At 46.0% G+C, this 25273-nt stretch overlaps 2 protein-coding genes across 3 annotated transcripts; one reads left to right on the top strand and one right to left on the bottom strand.

Annotated features, from left to right (window-relative positions):
• Positions 1–9138: 9138 nt before the first annotated feature.
• On the bottom strand, positions 9139–13943 carry LOC149307832 (arylacetamide deacetylase-like 3). Of its 2 annotated transcripts, none has more exons than XM_089536952.1 (4): positions 13791–13943; positions 10745–10961; positions 10309–10372; positions 9139–9913 (listed from the first exon to the last, which is right to left on the bottom strand). In XM_089536952.1, exons 1-4 carry the CDS (start codon positions 13941–13943, stop codon positions 9139–9141), a joined length of 1209 nt encoding a protein of 402 aa, XP_089393078.1. The 2 variants fall into 2 exon arrangements, with proteins under 2 accessions (XP_089393078.1, XP_089393079.1); XM_089536953.1 differs by having other exon boundaries at positions 10745–10957; positions 13787–13883.
• Positions 13944–21432: 7489 nt separating this feature from the next.
• LOC149307831 (arylacetamide deacetylase-like 3) lies at positions 21433–25057 on the top strand. Its single transcript, XM_089536951.1, has 3 exons — positions 21433–21661; positions 22247–22310; positions 24283–25057. The coding sequence occupies exons 1-3, from the start codon at positions 21619–21621 to the stop codon at positions 25055–25057; spliced, it is 882 nt and encodes a 293-aa protein (XP_089393077.1). The 5' UTR covers positions 21433–21618.
• The last annotated feature ends 216 nt before the right edge of the window (positions 25058–25273 follow it).

The following is a 25273-nucleotide window of genomic DNA, read 5'->3' as shown; positions in this document are numbered from 1 at the left end:
GCTGCTGTTTTCTTTCTGGGGACTGTTGCATAAACTGTCTGCTAGGTTTTTCCTGTTTTTGCAGTCAGCAAGACCTCAAGATGGGTGTGTTGTAGATGCGTTCGGGGAGAACCAGAGGATGCCTCCTGGCTTCCACGATCGCTCTTCCCACTCCGTGCAATTTTTGGTGGAACATACAGGCAGTGGCTTGACAAAGTGTCCCTGCCGGTTATTTTGAATCTTCCCTTGATCATATTTCCCTAGATCAGTGGTTCCCAACCGGGAGGTCGGGACCCCTTTGGGGGTCGAACAACCCTTTTACAGGGGTCACCTAAGACCATTGGAAAACACATATTTGCATGTAGCAATGGAAATAGTTTTATGGTTGGGGGTCACCACAACATGAGCAACTGTATTAAAGGGTCACAGCATTAGGAAGGTTGAGAACCACTGCCCTAGATGTAGCATTTAAATTTGTTCCTTGCCCTTTGCTTATGCAGATATTGTGCCCCCTTAAAATCTCCTGCTGTTTTCTCTTGATATTTCTTCTGAAATAGCACCTGGCCACTTTCTTCCATGGAGAAATGTAAGGTACTGCACTTAGGGCAGAAAAAGGAAATGCACAGATATAGGATTATGGGGGACATAATCCCCCACATACGAGAGACTTATACGTGAAAGGGATCTGGGAGTCCAAGTAGACCACAAGTTGAACATGAGTCAGCAGTGCAATGCAGCAGCTAACAAGGCCAATGCAATTTTAGGCTGCATCAATAAAAGTATAGTATCAGATCAAGATAAGTAATAGTGCCACTATATTTTGCTTTGGTCAGGCCCCACCTGGAATATTGTGTCCAGTTCTGGGCACCACAATTCTAAAAGGACATTGAGAAACTGGAGCCATGTGTCCAAAGGAGGGAGACTAAAATGGTGAAGGGTCTGGAAACCATAAAGCCCTATGAGGAATGACTTGGGGAGCTGGGGATGTTCAGTCTTGAGAAGAGAAGGTTAAGAGGTGATATGATAGCCCTGTTTAAATACTTGAAGGGATGTCATATTGAGGAGGGAGCAAGCTTGTTTTCTACTGCTCCAGGGAACAAGACCCTGAACAATGGATGCGAGCTCCAGGAAAAGAGATTCCAGCTCAACATTAGGAGGAACTTCCTGAGAGTAAGGGCTGTTCGACAGAGGAACACTCTCCTTCCTCGGAGTGTAGTGGAGTCCCCTTCATTGAAGGTCTTTAAACAGAGGCTGGATGGCCGTCTGTCAATGGGGATGCTTTGATTGAGAGTTCCTGCATGACAGAAGGGGGTTGGACTGGATGGCCCTTGCAGTCTCTTCCAACTCTATGATTCTATGAGGGAGGTGTCCAACCTCTTTCTGAATACATCCAGAGAAAGAGATCCCACCACCACCTTTCTGTAGGGTCTATTGTCAAACTGCCCTTTGCCTTGAGAAGTTCATTGTAACGTTCAATCCAAAATCTACTCTGTTGTTGTTAACTGCCTTCAGATTGACCACAACTCATGGCGACTCTGTGGATGAGAGATCTCCAAGACCTGGTCCTGCTCTGGTCCTGCAAATTCAAACCCATGACCTCTCTAAGAGAGTCTACCCATCTTCTTCTCTTTCTACTTCCCTCCGCCTTCCCTAGTATTATTCTATTTTCTAATGCATCATGCCTTCTCATGATGTGTGCAAAGTATGTCTCTGATCATCTTGGCTTCCAAGGAGATATCAGGCTAGAGCTGCTTCCAAACCCATTTGTTTGTCAATGCATGCATTCTCAATGTGGCTCACACAATAATGAAACAAAATAACAAAAGAAAATGTCGTGACAACATTTGAAAAGCTTTGAAAGGGAAGTTTAAAACCAGCCATAATAAACATTCTGCCCTTTGGAGAGCCAGCGTGGTGAAATGGTCAGAGCGTCGGACCAGGATCCTGGGAGACCAGGGTTTGAATCCTTACTCATCCGTGGAAACCCATTGGATGATCTTGGGCAGGTCACTCTCAGAAGGAGGAAAAGGTGATCCCCTCCAAAGAAAAATCCTCAAACCTTGCCAGGAAACCCTGTGAAAGGTTCTCTATGGGGTCACCGTAAGTCAGAAATGACTAGAGGGCACATAACAACAGCAGCAGCAGCAACAACGACACTATGCAAAGGGATCTTGGCAACTAATTGAAAGGAAGAAGTTGGTAGCATGAGTTTTCATAACAGAGAAAGGATGCAGCCGAGCCAGAGAAGAATGCCTTGGTTGGGTAATAAGCCTAGACTTCCTAGAATGCAAATCTGGACCAGGCCATTAAACGGAAATAAGGACTGAATGATAAGGTATAATTTTGCCGCATGGATGCACCGGCATCCATGTTCACATCCATGTTCACATCCATGTGAACGCATAGATTAAAGGCAGTACTAAGGACAATACGGTGGAGAAACGTTGCTGCAGGTGTTTAGAAGAGTACTGCTGCCTCCTAGTGGCAGTTCCTAGGAACTATTCCTTAACACTTATCAAAACAGCCTCAGCTCATATCATGGTTCTCACCGGTAGAGGCACACTCTTGACCCTTCCATCATCTATCAGAAAGACCTCCCGTCCATCCGTCCCTCTGTCCCTCCCTCTGTCCATCCCTCCCTCCGTCCGTCCGTTTGTTTGTTTGTTTGTTTTCCTAACTCCATTTTGTCCTGCAATCTGGTGCATATTTTAGGAAGCATTTCAGTGTGTCCAATGCACAGGGGTGCCGGTAAATACACATTACATTGCAAAGAGATCTCGCAGCACCTTTGAGACTCACTGAAAGAAAGGGGTTGGCAGCATGAGGTTTTGTAAACGTGAGCCTATTTCCTCGGATTTGTCTCCAAAGATGCACCTGAGGAAGTGGGCTCAAGTCTACAATTGCTCATTCCACCAACCTCTTTCTTCCATCGAGTCTCAGAGGTGCTACAAGATCCCTTTACAGACTGATTTTACACACCAACATGACCATACCTTTGAATCCTGCACATATATATTGTCTTTTTCACAGTGAAGGTCTTTAAAATGCTGCAGCTATGATTACTTAAGAACTTTTGATGTTAGCCGTGAAAAGATCGCAAACTCCTGGAGGAGTCTAGCTATGAATACTATGGTTCTGGATAGCATGTCCTCATAGTAAGTTGAACAAACATCACCATAGGTCTTCTTAAATCAGGGGTCGGCAACCTACGGTCCGCAGGCTGGATCCGGCCCGCCGAGGCCTTTCTGCCAGCCCCCGCGCAGTCCTGCCGCCGATTGCCACCGTTTCCGTGCCGCTCCAGGTGCCATTTTGTTTTTCAAAATGGCGGCTGAAGTCTCGCGTGACCTTTCCCAGGACGGGAAAGGTCACGCGAGACTTCACCGCCATTTTGAAAAACAAAATGGCGGAGGAAGAGGAGGGCCGCGCGGCCTGGGGTGGAGGAGGCAAAGGATGAAGACCGGCGCCGTCCTCCCCGCCTCCCCGCGGGGCTCCGTGCGGCCCTCCCCACCTCCCCGCAGGGCTCTGCGTGGCCCTCCCCGCCTCCCCGCGGGGCTCCGCGCGGCCCTCCCCGCCTCTCCGCGGGGCTTCACGCGGCCCCGCGCTGCCCACCTCCTCCTCTGTCTCCTCCGTCCTGCCCCCAGGCCGTGCGGCGCATGGAGGAGGGGGAGGAGGAAGAGGAGGGAGGAAGAGCAGGAGGAGGCAGAAGCAGGAAGAAGAGGAGGAAGAGGAGATGGGGCAGCAGGAGGAGGAAGAGGAGGGAGGAAGAGCAGGAGGATGCAGCAGAAGGAGGAAGAGGAGATGGGGGCAGCAGGAGGAGGAAGAGGAGGGAGGAAGAGCAGGAGAAGGAAGAGGAGATGGGGCAGCAGGAGGAGGAAGAGAAGGGAGGAAGAGCAGGAGGAGGCAGCAGAAGGAGGAAGAAGAGGAAGAGGAGATGGGGCAGCAGGAGGAGGAAGAGGAGAAGGTGGTGAGTGGCCAGAGGCCACATGGGGTTTTTTGTTTTATTTTGCATTCTTTTTAATTGCTAACAAGTCCCCCTGCTTTGACAATGATAGTGTGATGATAATGATGATATTGATGATGACGATGATGATATAAGCCAGCTTGAGAGGCATGGAGGCACTGTTTCTGAAGCCAAGAGAGTGTCACCTTCCAAAGTGTGTTTTGTGTGCTTTTAATGCTAACAAGTCTCCCTTGCTTTGACAATGATAGTGTGGTGATGATGATGATAATGATAATGATATGAGTCAGCTTGAGAGGCATGCACTCACTGTTTCTGAAGCCAAGAGAGTGTGACTTTCCAAAGTGCCTTTTCTGTGTGTTTCTGGTTCTTTAATGATGATATTGATATCAGAAAGCCTCTGAGGCAAGACCAATGTAAATTGCTGTGATTTTTACAAACCCATGCACAGTGAAGAAAAACCAAAGTCCCTTGACCAAGTACACACTTCTGAGAAGTACACTTGGTCCAAGAACGGTGAAACCACCTTGACATGTTCAATATGCATAGCCATGTTAAACCATGCTAAGTGTTAAACCCAAGGAGTTTGGTTATGGAATAAGCCTCTGAAATATGCAAGAGGCCATGTTAAGTAAAGCCATGTGAAATGCACAACTGTGCTGTTGTGTGTGTTTTGGAATGCAGGTTGGGGGTGTTTGTCCAGAAAGGGACCGAGGAGGAGAGGGCGGGCACATGCCTCCTCCTCCTTGCAGGGCCTCGGTGGAGGCTCTGCCCCTGGAGGGTGGCTCCGCCCCAGAGGGTGGAAGCTCCGCCCCCAGCATGCAGCCCCGCCCAAGAGGGTGGAAGCTCCACCCCTGGCTTCGCCCCCCCGACTTATCTGAGGGACACCAACCCGGCCCCCGGCTCCAAAAGGTTGCACACCCCTGTCTTAAATCCTTTCAGAATTGCTGGTGCCATTGTCTCTCTGTTGTACTTAACCATACCCCACTTTCTGGAATACCAGTCCAGCATCTTCTTAATCCTGACATGGTTTCTCACATCTGCCAGTCCTTGTGTCTTAGAGAAAAATGACACAGCAGCACATTGAATAATAGAATCATAGAGTTGGAAGAGACACAAGGGCCATCCAGTCCAACCCCATTCTTCTTCTGGATGAAAAGGAGCCATTGCTGAGCACCCTTTGGGTTCGGACAGTCAACCAATGACAAATCCATGTAACAGTTGCCTTGTCTAGTCCACATTCTACAAGTTTGTTTGCATTGGCCCTTGATGGGTTTGAAGGAGGAAAACCTTGGGCCATCAGACGCATGCAAAACTCCATAAGGTGAAGAAGTAGGTTGGGCCACATGTCACCGATATGACACTTTGACCTAACCTATCCAGATTCCCGAATCACCTGTATGTAGTTTTGTCTGATGCCCAGATCCAAGGAAAGGATGAGAACCCTCAAAGCCTACACTACCTGCTACACGATCATTATTCAACAGTATCTTACAAGTTCATGCGTGGCAAACAATGGAAGGCATCCACACAACCAGCCAAGAGGTAATTTCCAATATACTTTACTATTCCTAGGTCATTAGCTGAGTGATGTGTTCATGCTTCATGTGTGGGTGGTCACCTGTTGCCTGCCTATAAGCCTACCTGATAAAATAGAATTGCCTTTGGCAATACCTTTCACACTGCCTCATTGTTGCTGTGTGGTTAGAGCATCCCTTTCCATTGACGGGGAACACCTATCAATCGCTTCCAATAGTGTGGCAGTCCCTAATGCAAAAAGTCACTGCCGCACCGGTTGCAGTATTGGCAGTCATGTGGCGCCATGTTCTCCTCCTCTCCCCCCGCTTCCCCATACAATTCCTTAGCAGACGGGTTCCCTTGTTTGTTTTGTATTTCTTTTATTTCCTTTTTAAAAAATGTAAATACCATTCCCTAAACTGAAAGGCTGCAATAAAAATATAAAACAAAATACAACACGCTGCATAGGGCAAGAAGACAGGGTTAAAGGAGAGTGTGATGGTGGAGGCAGCCCCAGTCGCACAATTGCGACGACGCGCGACAATGGCTGCTCACGGAAACAGTACCTTTGCACCTTTGTTTGTTTGTGTGATTGCAGCAAGGATGAGCCTTGTGTGACAAAGAGCCAAGTCTGCTTCATTCGATGCATGGGGTGAAGTGGCCAAGGGCAGACCTTTCACCAACATGAACAAGAAGGTTGTGTCTGTGTATGTGAATAGCAATAGAAATGCAAAACTTGTGGGTATGGTGATGAGGTGACAAGTTCAATTTTAATGATGGATGGTTGTGGGACCAATGGGGATGGAAAGTTATGGCATAAACACCAAGGCGAGTCAATAACCATTTGAACGGTGGAGAGAGTTATTGGAGTGGAGTGTGATACTGGCTAGGAACCAGAAAAGAGATGTGATAAAATGGGCAAGAGATAACCCAAATGAGGTTGGGATGTTCCCTATGATCCTTGGAAGGGCAGCTATCAAGGAACTAGACAAGGCCCTGAAGTCATAGAATCATAGAATCCTAGAGTTGGAAGAGACTGCAAGGGCCATCCAGTCCAACCCCATTCTGCCATGCAGGAAATCCAAATCAAAGCATCCCTGACAGAGAGCCATCCAGCCTCCGTTTGAAGACCTCCAAGGAAGGAAACTCCAATATAATCTACAAGGAAGGAGTTTGTTCCACTGTCAAACAGCCCTTACTGTCAGGAAATTCCTCCTAATGTTGAGCTGGAATCTCTTTTCCTGGAGCTTGCATCCATTGCTCCTTTGGGTCCAGTTCTCTGGAGCAGCAGAAAACAAGCTTGTTCCCTCCTCAATATGGCATCCCTTCAAATATTTAAACAGGGCTATCATATCACCTCTTAACCTTCTTTTCTCCAGGCTAAACATCCCCAGCTCCCTAAGGCATTCCTCATAGGGCTTGGTTTCCAGACCCTTCACCATTTTAGTCTCCCTCCTTTGGACACATGGCTCCAGTTTCTCAATGTCCTTTTAGAATTGTGGTGCCCAGAACTGGACACAATATTCCAGGTGGGGCCTGACCAGAGCAGAATGCAGTGGCACTATTACTTCTCTTGATATAGACACTATACTTTTATTGATGCAGCCTAAAATTGCATTGGCCTTTTTAGCTGCCGCATCACACTGTTCACTCATGTTCAACTTGTGGTCCACTTGTGGTTTAGGTTTATCATTAAATACTAGATTTATCACTAAATGCTAAATTTGGGATTGCCCATGCCATTGGATTTCCCATTTCTGTGTACGGTTGTGAAAAGTGGCGACTGAAGAAAGCTGAGAGGAAGAAAACCAAGTCCTTTGACATGTGGCGCACTAAAAAAAGACCAATGGATGGATCCTAGAGCAAACCAGGCCCAAGCTCTCCTTAGGAGGAGAGATGACTAAACTGAGGTTTATCACGAGAAAACAGGACTAGCCAGAAAAGACAATGATGTTTGGAAAAGTAGAAGGCAGTCGGAAAGGAAGAGGACCACATTCCAGGTGGATACATTCACCTTACGTCGAAGGCGACTGACAACAACAACAACTACAATGGCAAGGTCCTTTTAAAAAATAAGAACAAAAAATATGCTACATCTCTAAAGACCTTGTAAAACTACAAAATACCCAGGATTTCCATAGGAGGGAGCTACAGCATTTAAAGTGGTGTCAGACCACATTATTTGTCGCGTTGATGCACCCTTTGAGGAGAGCAGAATAAAAAGAGGCATTTAGGTGGGACACTCAAGAAGCCCCCTTTGAATACCTTTTCCTCAAATCTTCAAATCATGAAGATTTTCATACCTGGCATAAACCTCGCTCCAACGTGGCTCAATCGTCCTGAAAAGGTGGAGCAAGTGTGCATGTCTGAACACCTGGTGCGCTTCCTCAATCGTCGCTCCCTCTATCATCCCTGAATCGTCTCAAGGGGAGCAGATTTCCTACGAACGCAAACCTTGCATTCATATAAAATCCACTCCCCAGGAATGGTTCAGGGATGCAAAGACAGGAGCAACGATTCCCTGATGATTGAGAAAATGCGCCACACGTAGACATGAGCGCTTCTTCCACCTTTTCAGGACGATTGAGCCCCATTGGATTGACATTTATGCCTGGTATGGAAAGCCTCATAATTTACATCCCTTGCAACTGGATGCACCAAAATACTCTACCCCAGTCACTGTAGGGCTGTGGGGTTATACACCAGCATTGCAAAGCTGCATTATATGGAGGGAAGCATTGTCCAAGGAGATACTGAAAGTGTATGTCACCAACAGGATTCAAGCCTGAATATCCTAGATATTTTCCTCCATGGTGGAGCAACGTCAAGTTCTCTGTACTTGAACCCTGCCTTATTTACATGCATGGGTTCAGTTTGCACATGGAAGGTGAGACGATATAGGAAAACAAGGGGAAAGGTGTGAAGAAGTCATCTGCCTTCATTTTCTGCTCCCACGCTGGTTCACAGTAACTCAACAGGCAGACAATGCAAAATCGACAAGGACTCGTTCTCATTTCCTTGTCAATCTGGTGATCTTAGCGCAAGAGCAGAGATCAGAAAGGGAGGGACAGAGGTGTGGCTGGGAACCGATTATACATTCTTCCTTACACTCCCCAGCATTGCTTTTCTAGAAGGATCAACTTATGGAAAATCCAAATGCAATCATATAGGAACCCGGGTGACCTGCGCAAGGCATTTTGTGGTGCAATAACAAACTGGTGCAGAAGAGGGAACTGTAGCAATAGTATGGATGAACAGGTGATGAGTACATAACCAATAGTCATATTGTATATTGCATTACGCTGTTAGCTGTCAGTCTTGCTGTGGTTAATTCAGCAAGAAAAAAAATCTTCATAATTAACTTTACCTGTATACAAGGGAGATAAAGGTGATAAAGGACTGATTTCCCAACTGCCCCTCCGAGGAACATCTCTTCCTAGGCATCAGAGATAGTCCAGAGGGAAAGGGATCATTTATGTTATAAACCAGTGGTGGCGAACCTATGGCAGGAGTGCCAGAAGTGGCAGTCAGAGCCCTCTCTGTGGGCACACATGCCATCACCTCAGCACAGAGTTCGCCAGAGTTTGTTACTAGAAAGTCAGAGGAACATGGCACTTTGCGATATTTGAGTGGGTTTTGGTTGCAGTTTGGGCACTCAGTCTCTAAAACGTTTGCCATCGCTGTTATAAACGTTCTAAGAAGTGTATTACATGTTGGAAACTGCTCCGTGTGCTTGGGAATTCAAGGTATCCGTAGTCAATAGGAAACATGATTCCATGGAATCCATCCTTCACATGATGCCATGTCACCGGCACCCCACTGTCCTCGAGACGTTTCTTGTACAACAGCCCATCATCCCGGAGAACGTCGTACTCACAGGTCAAGAGGAACGTTTCGGGGAGCTGACGGATAACGTCATCTTCTGCTATAAGGGGAGAAAACATTGGGTTGGAGCCTTCTCGAAACAACTCATAAAGCTCTTGGCAAAACGGAGCTGGCTCTATCGGCACGTAGCCCCTGGCCTTAAATTCCTCTGGGATTAAGTCGGCACTAATCCATTTTTGGTATTTCACCCACAAATGCTTAGGAACGTGGGCGTTCTTCATGAGGCCTTCCGCATTCTCGTCCTTCCCGGTCAGGTACGTAAGACCAAATTTGATGGCCCGTTTCTTAAACAAGACGGGAATGGAATGGCTTTGCTGATAGGAAGGCAAATTGAAATCAATTCCCTGGAGGAATGGGTAGAATAGGATCTGGGCTCGTACCCTGGGCAGATCCTTCCTTGGCACCAGATGTTGGCAAACGGCAGCGGCAAATGTTCCTCCGCTACTGTCTCCGCAGACGACAATGCGATTCGGGTCGACTCCATATTCTTCTGCATTCTTCAGAAAGTGTATGGTTGCGGTGCAGCAATCTAGGACTGGGATTGGGAAGGGATGCTCTGGAGCTAAACGAAACCTGAAACAGAAACATGAAACAGTCTGAATTCATAATTTTGCATTCTCTGGCACAGGAGGAGCAAGTTACTAAATGCTAAGTTCTTTTAAAGTTACCCAACTTTCCTTCTCTTCCATAACTAGGGATGCAATTCGTTGCGAAGTTTCTTCTCCAAGGTAGCAATGAACAATTTCAGCAGTTTTCTTCCTGCTATGTGAAAGTCTTTAAAAAGCATGCAGCTTTGGAAAGCTATTTGCAATCCAGGGCATATCCTGTGCAAAAGGTACATGTGGTTGCTTTGTGCAGGAAACAGAACTTCATGCATGGAACATAATATCTTAATGCGAAGATATTAATTTACACGCATCAAACGACTCTTTCTGACTAGGAACAAGAGCAAATGTGATATTACTTACCCAACACACACAACCACAGAATCACTCCTCCGGGCAATGAAGCGGGTCACTCTTTCGTACGCATCTGAAAAACACACATTGTAGTTACGGGAGATTTTTCGGATGCATTGCATGACTATTTAAGAAGATGCCCTACTCCCTGATGAAATCTGTTCCTTAGAGAAGTCATAAAAATGTGATTGAGGCATCAGGAGAGATACGACTTTTGCTTTCATACATTCAGCTGGGTCCTTTTGCTTTCAGAATAAGAATAATTCCTTGACCATGAAACTAGAAACTGCAAAGGAAGGATCCCAAACTGGATCCCAAAACAACACAGCAAGGAAGCACAAACATGTTTTGATGGCTCACTGACAAATACTTTTTGGAAAACTTGATGCCACATTCTTCTCACAAAATACAACGGAAAAGCAGGGGCTCCTTTCTGAGAACTTACGGATGCTTCCAATCAAACCAACACCTCCATGAAGGTAGATCACGCCTCTTCTGTTCCCAGGAGATGCTCTTTTAGGCCAGTACACTCTCACTGGAATCTCATCAAAAACCAGATCCTTGATGATCAGCTTTGAGTTCTTCTTTGGTGGCACTCCATTAAACAGAATCCTCCAGAGCTTATACTTCTGGCAAATGCCAAGTTTCTCAGGCATCACTCCCTATTTACAAAAGGCAAGGGAAAGGATTCACTGTGACATGCATTTAGTATTTATACCATGTGAATGCTACTCTCGAGGCATGTCTACAAGGGCCAAAGGAAGAGTGACCTCTCTTAATGACCTGAGACCATTTCTGCACCAAATCCAGCCATCCCACCTTTAAACCAGATTAAAATAACTCACCTTTTGCCCCAGATTTTGCAGGAAAACCATGAGCACTTTGTAGCTATGCATGGTGTCCTTCTACGCACACATCCCCACTATGTTGGTCGCTGCCACCATTGCTGCCATGCTTTTCATAGAATCATAGAGTTGGAAGAGACCACAAGGGCCATCCAGTCTAACCCCATTCTGCCATGCAGGAAATCACAATCAAAGCATCCCCGACAGATGGCCATATGATGGAGTTTGTTCCACTGTCGAACAGCCCTTACTGTTAGGAAGTTCCTCCTAGTGTTGAGGTGGAACTTCCTGAGAGTAAGGGCTGTTTGACAGTGGAACAAACTCCGTCGGAGAGTAGTGAAGTCTCCTTCCTTGGGGGTCTTTAAGCAAAGGCTGGATGGCCATCCGTCAGGGATACTTTAGCAACGCTCAGGGAGCATCGAGCCAAAAAGGAAGACTGTTGAAGGTCTTTGAGTCTTTATCAGAAACAAGCTGCTAACCAGACACACCTGAATGCCTGCTGCCTGGCTATTTAGGCAGCTGGAGCATATGTGTCCAGCTGCCAGCGATTATCTGACTGTCTTGAGGAAAGACTCTGTCTCTTGAACCTTTGCTTCTTGGACTGCTGACCTATCTTGGTTATCTGGAACCCTTGGCCTTGGACTGCCTTATTGACCTGCCTATCTGATATCCTGCCATGCCACCGCACCGCTGCGCACATGAGTGAATGGGGCTCCAGCATAGGCAGGATGGATCCCCCGCATAAGGCAAAGGACCACTGTACCTCTTGTGATACTGTACTTAGACTCAAAGACTTTGTTACTTTGTTCTGGCTCTACCAGTCGGGGGTTTGTTTGTTTGGGAACTGAGCTGGCCTTATCAGCCATTTGTCCGCTTTCCTGGACACCTGTTTCCTATTATCTAATAAGCTTATCACATCATCCCCAGGGACGCGATGGGGATGGAACAAAAGGGAGCAGGATGGGGACAGAAGGGGTCCAGGGACACATTTTACCGCACAGAGGAACGCCACTGCCCTGGCAGTGGATGTTTTTGTAGACAACATGCAATTCTCATATTCAGCCAAAGCTGAGTTCTGCACACAGAAGCATTGTGCATACTTCCGTTGTGCATTGATGTTCGGAGAATAGTGCGCAAGGCTTGTTTTACTTGTGTTTGCACATTGCCCTATGCTTTACACCTTATGCCACCACCGCCACTGGACGTTCTTGATCTGTCCTAGAGGGGGTATCCTGGCCCACTTCCATTCCCATCCAGCTCCCTTTAGTTCCACCCCATCACATCCCCGGGGGCCATGAGATAAGATTATTAATGTGAAATATAATGTTACTTCTCTTCCTTTTCTATTTGGTCTATTTCTTTGGAATAGATTATCTTCCTCAGTTGCTACATCCCAATCACAAATTTAATCCACCAGGTTTCAGGGGTGCCTATGAAATCATATTTGCCTTCCTGTGTTAAGAGCTCAAGTTCATGCTGTGGATATTAGAGAGTGATTGACTGAGATCCCACACTGTTGCCATATAAACAAATAATCACCAAAGGGCTCCCACTTTTATTATGTAACCCCTCTAATTTATAATGAGAATGAGCACGGTATCAAAATTTGGATGTTGAGGTTGTCTCTGGGCGGCCAAGGTTCAGATTGACTCTCAGTGACCTCTTGGAAGCACATGACAACAGTAACAACAAATACTGGATAGTGGCACAACACAACAAATGCAAACATTGGAAGCCAGTGCTCATGACTTTCTTCAGGTGTAAAGCACAGGGCAATGTGCAAATGCAAGTAAAACAAGCCTTGCACGCTATTCTCCGAACATCAATGCACAACAGAAGTATGCACAATGCAACACTCAGCTTTGGCTGAATATGACAGTCACATTGTGGCGGGTTACAAACCGCCATTTTGGACGTCCTCAGGACGTCCCAGTTTGGAAAAGGGACGTCTCTTCTAGACGCCCCTACTGCTATTACAGACTCTGTCCATAACAAATGGCGGCGGCCATTCCACACGGCCGCCGCCATTTTGACATCTTGGAAGCATAGAGTCCAGACATGTCGCGGCAGAAGTGACACTGCAAAAGTGCACCTTGCGCTTTGCGGCACCACTTCCGGGGCCCAGGAAGGAGCGCAATGGCTCCCGGACGCTGCAAGTAGTGGCGGCAGCAGACTGCCGCATTCCAGTGGTCTGTAACCCGCCATTGTCTACAAAAAACTTTCTGCATGGTTAGCGCAACTCATTAACACAACATTGGACATTGTTTCGAGACTCAGAGTGGGATTAGGATTTGCTAGGAGCCACTACGCATAGTTTGCAGTACTATTGCCGCCTGTTAATAAAGATGTAGTGCGAGTTAAACCAGCGTCTCCCTTTTATTTCTGACTATGGTTACAAATGGAAACAACAGTCAAACAAAGCAATAGAATACACTCCCAGACACTTAAGGAGTCCTAAAACTGGAATCCCTTTTAACAGATGCAAATCAAAGGCTTCAGGCCAACACCAAAACCTGTGTCAGATGCATCCTTTCAGGGAGATATTCTCACCCGCCGTCACTTAATAAAACAAGGTTTGCAGATGGCAGTGTATTTACACGCACACAAATGAATAGTCGAATCTGTCTCAAAACCAGGGAAACTTACCAGTCTGATCATAAAAAAGGTAACAAAATTTAAGAACCGTAGTTTTCCAGATTGTCTGATGCCACTTGGAATATGCGTCCTTCTAATATCGTAATATATTCCCCATGCCAGTAGGAAAAATAGAACGCAAATGCTGATATAAGATGCCAACATCCACAGAGCTGGACGAAATGCCATTCCCTTGGTGAAGGCGCATAGAAGGAGCCTCTCTCATCACCAGTGACTTCTGAGTCCTGCATCACTTCAGTCTCTCTAGTTATAGCGAATTAATTCTCAGACGTGGCCTGACACCTACATAATTGTTCGTTGGGTAACACATTGGTTACTTCAGAAGGTGAATGCTATCCTTGAATTTTCAGCCTTACGCTGTTTGTCAAGGATGTCAACCCTTAAAAAGTTAATCAGTGTCACTGTTTCTCTGTCCCACCCTTCTTAATATTCTGGATTATGAAGACTTGGGCATTAACCAACACTTCTCTGCCTCCCAACTGCAGGATCAGGCTTAAATCTCTTCTTAATTTCATTGCACCATTCTTTAAGACATATTACCCTGACTAGATGGGTGAGTTCATTTTCAGCACCCAAATAGAATTTGCTCATCTTCCACTTCCGTGGGAGAGGATTTCATGCATATTTATGAAGACTGGATTGCTGTTTTGCTGCATGATGTACTGCAGCCACTCCCAGGAATATGAGGACACTAAAACTTTGAGTTAGACAAGTTGGGATACAAGGGAGTGGGCTGCAAAGGTCATCCAGCAATTCATTCTAATCACTCCAAACTTAAAATACTCCCCTAGCCTTTCATCAGGATAGAAATAGTAAGACCGGGAATGGAAAGGGCAGCTGTGAAAGCACTGGGCAAGATATTGAAGAGCAAAGACATACAACTGAACGCCAAAGTCAGAATCATTCAGTCCATCGTATTCCCAATTACCATGTGCGGATGTGAGAGCTGGACAGTGAAGGAAGCAGACAAAGAAAACTAAGGCCCAAGACAGACGGGTCAAAAGCGGTGTGCCGTCACTGATACTAAGGTTCCAGAGCATGCAGCAACCGCATGCTCCGGAACCCTAGCACATCACAGTGGCGGCCTAATGGTGGCTTCCTGTCCATATGGGGGCTGCCATCTTGACGTAAGCGACACACAGCATACAGACATCGATGTTTATCACACTATACTCTTAAAGTGCTACTATTCCACTTTGACTCCTCTAGCTGCCTCCTGTTGCATTGTGGGATTGGCAGTTTTAAGGAGGGGTATTTAGAATTCTCAGGCAGAGAACTTCTCTGCCTGAGAATTCTAAATACCCCTCCTTAAAACTGCAAATCCCACAATGCAACAGGAGGCAGCTAGAGGAGTCAAAGTGGAATAGTAGCACTTTAAGAGTATAGTGTGATAAACATCATCGCTGAGCGTCGCTTACGCCACTGGCATGCCAATGGTGCACTCATGATGGGCGCCTTAGAAAGAACATGATTTTTGCAGGTTCTTTTTACTCTGGAGGGACGCCATGCGCTTTGGCTGCTCCGGTGTCCCTCCAGAAGAAAAACGGACACCTCCAGGCCACCATTTGGTATGTACTGTGTCAAATGCCTTCATAATGTAGTGCTGGAAGACTTAGGATCCCATGGACAGCCAAGAAGACAAAGAAATGGGTCCTTGAACAGATCAGACCAAGGAAAGATGATCAAGTTGAGACTATCATAAGGCATGGATCACTAGACAAAACAATAATGCTAGGAAAGGTAGAGGGGAGAAGAAAGAGAGGAAGATCACTGATCAGATGGAGAGATTTGACCAGGGGGGTTATTATGGGCAAGGGTTTGCAGAATCTGGGCAAGGCAGTGGAGGATAGGGATTTCTTGAAGATGGAGTTTATCGCACAGGCCCTGGAATGGGCCTGCTGCATTAGAAAAGGGGGCATGATGGGAATGGAAGAGGGCATAGAAAACAGTTTACCGCACAGGAGAACGCCACCGCCACCGGAAGTTCCCATTGTGTTCCAAATGTATTCCCCAGGAGGTGATTTTCAGGAACTGTTTAGAAGTGTCCCTGAAAATCAGCCCATCTGGGACACATCCGGAATGTGATGGGAACATCCAGCGTTGGCATTGGTGTTCTCCTCTGCGGTAAACTGCATTCAATGCTGCCTCCCGTTCCCATCACGCCCCTTTTTGTAACATAACAGGCCCATTCCTGTGCCATAAACCCCGATGTCTCATCCACAGGGTCGGCATGAGTCGAAGTTGACTCGAGAGCAGCTAACAACAGCAACGACAACAACAACATGCTACTAACATATAGTGATTTTCATACAGTGGTTGGACTCTTCTTTCTTCATACAGGTTGAGCCACCTTAGAATCATAGAATCCCGTCATACACATTATTGGTGCTAGCAGAATGGTGAGCTCTGGTTTTCTTTAAGCAGTCCCATAGAGCTTCATGGTTGCATGGGATATTCCTCCGGTCATGCGCCACTCTGACCATTTCAGCATGTCAATGGGGAGAGGTGCGTTGGCCAAGCCACCTTTCACCTTGCGGTGCCTCCAGGCTGTTTGCACAACACAAGGCAATCTCTCACCAAGATGCTCTGTCTCTTCCTAACAATAATTATTCTTGGTGCTGGAGCAAGAGATTTATATCTCTGTCTTTCCTAGAAGTGAAATAAGCACACAGGATTTAGTATTGTCCAATATTAAACAAACTGTGCTGCAATTACTGATGGATTCTTTTAAGCGTGTGGATTCTTGCTGGGAGATGTTAACTTCATTCAGTGTATTATGACGAATGAAATTATTTAAATACAAATGACTTCAAAAAAACCTCACACACACAGAGCCACTGTTGTCGGATGAGGGTGTTGCCATGACACAAGAGCATATGGAGGTAATATTTGGATATGTTATATTGAATAAAAATACAGCACAGCATAATAAGCAGGTGTATAAGTCATCACTGTATAGGACTAATCTAAGGAAAGGAAAATCAAGTAGGCAGACAAACAGGCAGCAGGTGACCACCTACACATAAAAACATGAATAAATCAGTATGCTGATGATCTGGGAATGTTATTGTATATTGTAAATTGCCTGTTGCCTGGTTGTGTGGATGCCTTTCATTGTCTGTCATGTGTGAACTTGTAGGATACTGTTGAATAATGATGGTATAGCAGAGTAGTACAGAGCCAGATTAGGGCTCTGGAGACCCAGGTTTGAACCCTGCTCAACTATAGAAACCCATAGGGTCACCTTAGGCAAGTCACAGTTAAGTTTATCGCACCAGTCCCTGTAACGTTCCCAGAGTCCCTGTAACGTTCCTTGGAGAAATGATATGGGAATGGGATGTTACTGCGTTTGATAATTTGCAGCATGATGATAACGGTATGAGAACACATTTTATCGCCCTGCATATACTGTGTTTTCGTTACTGTCGCCAAGATCATTCCCAAGCAGTTCTTATTTTGCACACACATTTTACCACACCTCAAAGTGTCCTCAAAATGGCCCCATTCTAGCACCCAGTGCCAAGCTGTTCCCATTCAGTGCTTTGAATTGAACGGAAGTCTTCTAGCCGAGCCAAATGATGCACCTCAGCACTGAATGCGAATGGCTTGGCACCAGGACATGGAATGGGGCCATTTTGAGGATACTGGGATGTGGTAAAATGGGTTTTTTCTCAGCCTTGCACAGGCTCAAGCGGCCCCTTCCCATGTCCATAATGGGGAAAAATGTGTCCAATTAGGTCCTCTTTCTGGGATGGGCGAGAAACACTATCAGCGCCAAATGGGACAGGAAGAGAACCCGGCTGTGCCATAAAGTATGCTCCGTTCTCATTTAGTACCCAGAACGTTGCCAGAACGCTGTGCGAGAAACTTAAGTCTCTCACTGATTTATCACACTAAAGGGCAAAACAGGATTTAAACGAGAGTTAAACAGGAAATGTCATGTGATAAACATCAGCCATTTCCTGTTTAACTCTCGTTTAAATCCTGTTTGCCCTCTCGTGTGATAAAGCAGTGAGAGACTTAAGTTTATCGCACAGCGTTCTGGCAACGTTCTGGGTACTAAATGAGAACGGAGCGTACTTTATCGCACGGTCAGGTTCCCTTCCATGTGCCATTTGGTGCTAATAGTGTTTCTTGCCCATCCCAGAATGTGATAAAGTGTGATAAAGCAGTCGGCCTCAGTCACATCATGTGGATCCACCACAAGTCTCATTACCTGATTATTATTTTTTTGCAGTTGGGGATGAAGGTAGGAATTGCAAAAATGCAACAAAACCAGGACTGAGGGATTTCCAGAGCCCTAGGCACATACTTGGGTAGCCATCAAGTAAAGACATCTTGTATACCTACTCTGTTATTATCTGATCTTATTGCTGGGTTATATTACTCAGTTACATTATATTTCCATAGTGGAAATCTTTTCATGTATTGCCACCTAGTGACCTAACTGGGCAGTGTCACAGTCGCTTCCCATCTTCCTTTTGCAAACTGAGATGCACTATAACTTAGTAAAGCCATGAGGTTCTTTCATCACACTCTCGGTAGTGAAGCCTAGAAAAACACCCCTGAGACTTTGGTGTGTGTGTGTGTGTGTGTGTGTGATTTATGGCACTGGGCAATTTTGGCCAACCATGGAGATGTTCTCTCCATTTACATCCGTCTTGAGGTTTCTTGTGCCAACAAAAAGACAGAGGCCCCTTGGCTTTAATTTCTGGGGGACTGCTTTTGCAGACTTGAGCCTACTTCCTTAGATGCATCTTTGGAGACAAATCCGAGGAAATAGGCTCACGTCTACAAAACCTCATGCTCCCAACCCCTTTCTTTCAGTGAGTCTCAAAGGTGCTGCAAGATCCCTTTGCAATATAATGCGCATTTACTGGCACCCCTGTGCATTGGACACACTGAAATGCATCCTAAAATATGCACCAGGTTACAGGACAAAATGGAGTTAGGAAAACAAACAAACAAACGGACGGACGGACGGACGGACGGACGGGAGGTCTTTCTGATAGATGATGGAAGGGACAAGAGTGTGCCTCCAGCAGTGAGAACCATGATATGAGCTGAGGCTGTTTTGGAAGTATTAAGGAATAGTTCTTAGGCACTGCCACTAGGAGGCAGCAGTACTCTTCTAAACACCTGCAGCAACGTTTCTCCACCATATTGTCCTTAGTGCTGCCTTTAATCTATGCGTTCACACTAAGGTGCCGGTGCATCCATGCGGCAAAATTATACCTTATCATTCAGTCTTTATTTCCATTTAATGGCCTGGTCCAGATTTGCGTTCTAGGAAGTCTAGGCTTATTACCCAACCAAGGCATTCTTCTTCCTTGGCACGGCTGCATCCTTTCTCACTGTCTGTTATGAAAACTCATGCTACCAACTTCTTCCTTTCAATTAGTTGCCAAGATCCCTTTGCATAGTGTTGTTGTTGTTGCTGCTGCTGCTGCTGCTGCTGTTGTTGTGTGCCCTCTAGTCATTTCTGACTTACGGTGACCCCATAGAGAACCTATCACAGGGTTTCCTGGCAAGGTTTGAGGATTTTTCTTTGGAGGGGGATCACCTTTTCCTCCTTCTGAGAGGAATGGGTTTCCACGGATGAGTAAGGATTCAAACCCTGGTCTCCCAGGTACCTTGTCCGACGCTCTGACCATTTCACCACGCTGGCTCTCCAAAGGGCAGAATGTTTATTATGGCTGGTTTTAAACTTCCCTTTCAAAGCTTTTCAAACGTGGTCACTATATTTTCTCTTGTTACTTTTAAGTCGCAAGGGACTTGGAGAATGGGAAGGAGGCAGAACGGAAGGGAATGGAACAGAATGGAAAGGGGGAGAGCATATGTTATCACATGGGAGTACGTCACCGATGCTGCCGGAAGTCCCCAATCCATTTCCCAAGTGTTTCGCAGCAGCTGACTTTGAAAAATGGTTCCGAATCATTTTTCAAAATTGGCTGTTGTGGATTGGGGACTCCCGGCGGCATCGGTGGCATTCTCCCATGCGATAACATACGTTTTCCTCCCGTTCCGTTCCCTTCCGTCCCGCTCTGTTCCCATTCTCCAAGTCCCATGCAATAAACTTATTTATTTCATTATTGTGTGAGCCATGTACATTGTGAGAATTGTTTTGAAAGATATCAAAACAAACAAACAAATTATTTTCTCGATATCCCAATGGACAGAAACTCTATTGAGATTCCTTTGCCGGACAGGATTTAGGCAGGTTTTAAAAGAGCCTTCACCTTTTAACCAGGGTTTGCTTAGCTTGAGTTTGGGCTTGAGTTCCAAAGACAACAACAGAGCATTATTGTGTCTTTCAGCCCTCAGAGTAGTGAAAGTGTTCTGGACTGGACACATCTCTGATACACTGCCTTGCTATGTGCCTTGTTGTTGTTGTGTGCCTTCATGAGGTTTCCAGTTTATGGCAACCATAGGGCAAAAAATCCATGGGGCTTTCTTGGCAAGGTTTGTTCAGAGGAGGTTTGCCATGGCCTTTGTCTGAGGCTGAGAAAGTGTGACTTGCCCAAGAACCAATGGGTTTCCATGGCTGAGCTGAGAATCGAACCCTCGTCTCCAGAATTGTAGTCTTGCATTCAAACCACTATGCCATGCTGGCTCTTTCCATCTATTTGTTTTTAAGCCTCCCCTCACAAGTTCTTCCTTCAGCCCCAGCTAGGAAGGCCACCACATTTCTGGGAAATTATGGGACTTCTGGCACGGTGGTGCAATCTGCAATGGTCCTTTGAAGAAACAATTATGGTATCTGGTAGAGTTAAACAGAATTCTTTTCAGGAGAGAGCACTAAAATCATCAGACACCAAAAATAATGTGGCAAATGGGGGGGAAATGGATGGCGTTGTTAAACCCATGACCAGTGAAGCCCATGTGTCATAGATGGGGATGTATTGCTGTGATGCATTGCAACTTTCAGCAATATTACGGGCAAGAAGGAACATGTATTGTAGATAGTGCAATGTGGTTGCAATCTGAGTCACACTTTCCTGATATTGTGTGCTGTGGAACACAATGGGATTTATGGCTCAGTGGGCATACAGGCAATGGTGCCGTCGGAGACAGTTGGATTGAATCCCATTGCTATCATCCTGGGAAACATGTGACTAAAAGCATTAGGGTAGCAAAAAAGATGTCATGTGCTGTTGCCCATCCATCAGATAACTTTCATGTGGGTGGGACAAGGTGGCTTCCCGGTCAATTCCTTTCATCGCCTTATAAACTTGGGAAACTATTAGTGTTGCACAATGGTGCAGCTGCCTTGAAGCTCCAGTTCACATCTACTTTGCAAAGGGAATGGAAGTCCTTTCCGCTCTCTGGGTGCTCCTCTGTCTGAGCTTTTGCACTCTCTTTCTATCTTTGGCATGGTCATTTCATTATGTCATTACCAGGACGCATATTCCCAAAGGGATATGCCATCCTCGAAAAATGCAATTTATTACGATCTGCATGCATTTGGGATGTAGACTGGTAAGTGCCCTTGATCTGAATGTGTTATGACTCTGTTGATTTATTTGCAAGATGAGGAGTGTCTGAATGGCTTATTTAAGTTATGTTACTTAGAATAGTAGCGGTCAGGAAACAAACAGTAAGTGTGCCATGTATTGAAATCTTCTCTTTGTTTTGCTTTAAACAGGCAGTGCTTCTGGAAAAACTGGGCATCTGCCACCGTTACAAAACCTGGAGGTTCTTCTTTAAAGGCATCCCACCAAGGAAGAGTTCAGAGCTGGTCATAAAAGATCTGCTTTTCGACGGCGTGACGGTGAGGGTCTACTGGCCCCAAACGTTGCCTTCTGGAGACACGAGAGGAATGGTGTTTGTCCCTGGAGGTTTTGGAATGAGTGGAGGCATCCGTAAGTTCGGTGGGATGAGCCCTCAATCCCCTATTAGAACAAATGTAAAAGACTTTGTTGCAGGACTTAGCAGAAAGGTGTCCAAATGTTGGCCAAAGGGCTCCTCCAATGTACCCAAAGGAGATTCTGGTGCGCTTCCCCAGAGGTAGCCCAAGAAGAAATTGCTGGGCAAGATGTGATTCATAGAAAACAAGGTAAAGACATCTTGCAAAATGACGGTGGTAGACACTGGACTGTCCTTTAGCAAGGTCTGGTTTTATGCCCAATAAACATGTATACCATGTCTCTTATCATGCCCCAAAAGATGTATCTTCCTCGCACCTCAGTAAGTTTGTGAATGTGCTTCCTACAATGGAGGATAGATGTCTGAGCTGGGTTTGGGTCTATTTTGACCAACTAACAATCCTTGATCTCTCTTAGTGACTCAGGCAATGTGCTAAAATGAAGTTTATTTCAACAGCATCCCCAGAAAAAGCTCCCAATCCTGACGAAACAACCCTGCAAAGGAGGCCTTTTTATGCAAACCTTCTTAAGAAAGCGTCATGCAATAGTGTCCCCTGCAAACAGGTTGCTCTTGTTTTTCAGAGGCGTACGAAAGGCTGTGCCGTTACATAGCCCGAGAAAGTAAGACGGTGGTGGTGAATGTGGGGTAAGTAAAGGCATTCTGGTTGTTCAGAAACAGGACAAGGGTTGTTGGGTGCAAACGTATTTCAAGCCTTTAGGTGTTTGTTCATATGTTTAATTTATTTCTGGTTGTGAATGGGGAGAATCTGCAGCTTTCCAGTTGTTAGTAAAATAAACTGTGTTCCTGTTGCTGTAGAAATGCAAGAAGCGCACTGGGCTCACTTCCACTTAGTTTCCAGCCATCGTTTATGAAAATGAAAGACAGTTTGGTCAAATAAAAAGCATATCTCATTCACCAAAAAAATAACCTTTTGCTGTGAAGGTAGAACTATGAATTGGTAAAATATGTCTCAAAGTCATGATCACGGTTATGAAGGTGTAGCCTAAAATCATGCATCTATAACTGATTTGGATTCAAAGATATAGCCATGTTAGTCTGTGGAATCAGTACGTAGAGAGCTCTTGTAGCATCTTTGAGTCTCACCGAAAGAAAGAAGTTGGCAGCAGGAGCTTTCAGATCTTGTCAGGCAATCCATACCTTTCTTTCCCAAATTCATTTTGATCTTGGGCCCATTCACACTGCATTTTACCCTGGGCTCCAATCCAGTTTAAATGAGGGTCATTCACACTTGCGCCGGGGTTTTCTAATGCGGTTTTTTTTTGAGGGGGAGGTTGGTGTAAATCAAAAGAACCATTTTTTTTGCCAATGGGAACTTGCAAATGGTTCCCATCTGATTCCTTCCTTCCTCCTCCTCTGCCTCAGCCATCCCCGTTCTTGCCTCCCTCCTGCCACCTCCATTTGCCACCCCTAATCTTGCCTCGGTTTGCCCCCTACTTCCTTTTCTTTCCTCCTCTTCCTCTTCTTCCTCCCTCCTCTGTCACCCCGATCTTGCCTCCGTTTGCCCCTATGTCCTTCTCTTTCCTCCTCTTCCAACCTCCTCTGTCACTCCGATCTTGCCTCCGGTTGCCCCCCTGTCCTTCTCCTTCCTCCTCTTCCACCCTCCTCTGTCACCCCAATCTTACCTCCGTTTGCCCCCTCTGTCCTTCTCCTTCCTGCTCTTCCTCTTCCTCCCTCCTCTGTCACCCCGATCTTGCCTCCATTTGCCCCTCTGTCCTTCCTCCTCTTCCTCCCTCTTCTGTCAGCCCAATCTTGCCTCCATTTGCCCCCTACGTCCTTCTCCTTCCTCTTCCTCCCTCCTCTGTCACCCCAATCTTGCCTCCGTTTGCCCCCTATGTCCTTTTCTTTCCTCCTTTTCCTCCCTCCTCTCTCACCCTGATCTTGCCTCCGTTTGCCCCCTACATCCTTCCTCCTCTTCCTCCCTCCTCTGTCACCCCGATCTTGGTCCGTTTGCCCCTACGTCCTTCTCTTTCCTCTTCTTCCTCTTCCTCCCTCCTCTGTCACCCCGATCTTGCCTCTGTTTGCCCCCTCTGTCCTTCCTCTTCTTCCTCCCTCTTCTATCAGCCCGATCTTGCCTCCGTTTGCCCCCTCCGTCTTTCTCCTACCTCTTCCTCCCTCCTCTGTCACCCCGATCTTGCCTCCGTTTGCCCCCTCTGTCCTTCTCTTCCTCTTCCTCAGCCACCTCCACTCTTCCTCTCCTTCCTCCTCCCCCTTTTGCCAGGATCGTGGCATTTTATCCCGTTGCCAAATGTGAACGGAATCCCGGGGTAAAATGCCATGTACAGAATTGATCCTGGCAATAAATGCCATGGAGAGATTCGATTGTGGCATCCCAGGGAAACAACCTGGTTCCCACACCAGGTTATTTCTCCAGTGCGAACGGGTCCTTGTTTTGTCGCTGTTCATGTCCAATGCCATCTGTACTAACCGCACCAGAATCAAGGTTTGGGTCATGCAACATCCAAAGAAGATGCCACCAGAAGTCGAAGGGAAACAGGCCTTCTGGTCCATGCAAACAAGGCCTTAGTTAAGTGTACTAAAATAGTAGCCAATCTAGAATCTCAGTCTATGAATTTGGAGTTTCTTGCTTTTGTTTCAGTTTTCGTTTAGCTCCCGAGTATCCCTACCCCACCCAAGTCCATGACTGTTGCACTGCTACAATATACTTTTTGAAGAATGCAAGGGAATATAAAGTGGACCCCGACCGCATCGCCATCGGTGGAGAGAGCAGTGGAGCCACATTTGCTACAGCTGTTTGCCAGGTTCTGGCGACAAGGAAGGATCTCCCCAAACTCCGAGCCCAGATTCTATTCTACCCATTCCTTCAGGGAGTTGATTTCAATCTGCCTTCTTATCAGCAAAACCATGCCATGCCCCTCTTGTTTCAGAAGTTTGCTGTCAACCAGGGCTGTAGATATATAACCAGGGGGAAAGTCAATGCGGAAGAAATAATAAAGGGTGCCCATGTTCCAGAGGATTTATGGGTGAGATACAAAAAATGGCTTAGTGCAGACAACATCCCTGCAGAATTTAAGGTCAGGGGCTATGAGCCAGTGGCGCCCGCTCCATTTTCCAAAGAACTCTATGAAATCGTGAAAGACGGGTTTCAGCCAACGTTTTCCCCACTTTTAGCAGAAGACGAAATTGTCTGCCAGCTCCCCGAGACTTTCCTCATCACTTGTGAGTATGATATTCTTAGGGATGATGGACTTTTGTATAAGAAACGCCTGGAGGACAGTGGCGTGCCAGTGACATGGCATCATATTCAGGATGGCATCCACGGAATGACATTCACGATAGATTATGGGGTGCTTGAATTCCCAAATGCACGAATTACATTGCAGCATTTAGTTCACTTCTTAGGAAGATTATAACATTAAATAATGCCGCATTCCTTTGCGGTGCCTGGTTTGTTTCTGAAAACTTGGAAAGCTCTCAATGTCCTTCTAACTATAAAGATAGGTTGATGTAGTGTTCATATATGTCAGGAAATACTAACTTTTCTTTTTTTAAAAAAATGTTGAGACTGTCACTTTGAAGAAGATAAAGTTATTTCAAATGTCAATGTGATCTCTAATATCCTCAAATGA

Source organism: Sceloporus occidentalis, unplaced genomic scaffold (genome assembly GCF_023333645.1).
Source record: "Sceloporus occidentalis isolate IW3139 unplaced genomic scaffold, rSceOcc1.0.p SCAF_8, whole genome shotgun sequence".
NCBI classification, from domain to species: Eukaryota; Metazoa; Chordata; class Lepidosauria; order Squamata; family Phrynosomatidae; genus Sceloporus; species Sceloporus occidentalis.
This window is presented reverse-complemented; position numbering and strand designations above follow the sequence as displayed.

Excerpts from the sequence above, each read along its gene's own strand:
- LOC149307832 (XM_089536952.1), bottom strand. The coding sequence starts at position 13,943 with ATGTTGGCATCTTATATCAGCATTTGCGTTCTATTTTTCCTACTGGCA. Across the intron at positions 10,962-13,790 it reads CCTTTTTTATGATCAGACTG|GGAGTGATGCCTGAGAAACT; the intron begins GTAAGTTTCCCT and ends TTTTGTAAATAG. Across the intron at positions 10,373-10,744 it reads TGGTTTGATTGGAAGCATCC|ATGCGTACGAAAGAGTGACC; the intron begins GTAAGTTCTCAG and ends TGTGTTTTTCAG.
- LOC149307831 (XM_089536951.1), top strand. The coding sequence starts at position 21,619 with ATGGTGTTTGTCCCTGGAGGTTTTGGAATGAGTGGAGGCATCC. Across the intron at positions 21,662-22,246 it reads TGGAATGAGTGGAGGCATCC|AGGCGTACGAAAGGCTGTGC; the intron begins GTAAGTTCGGTG and ends CTTGTTTTTCAG. Across the intron at positions 22,311-24,282 it reads ACGGTGGTGGTGAATGTGGG|TTTTCGTTTAGCTCCCGAGT; the intron begins GTAAGTAAAGGC and ends CTTTTGTTTCAG.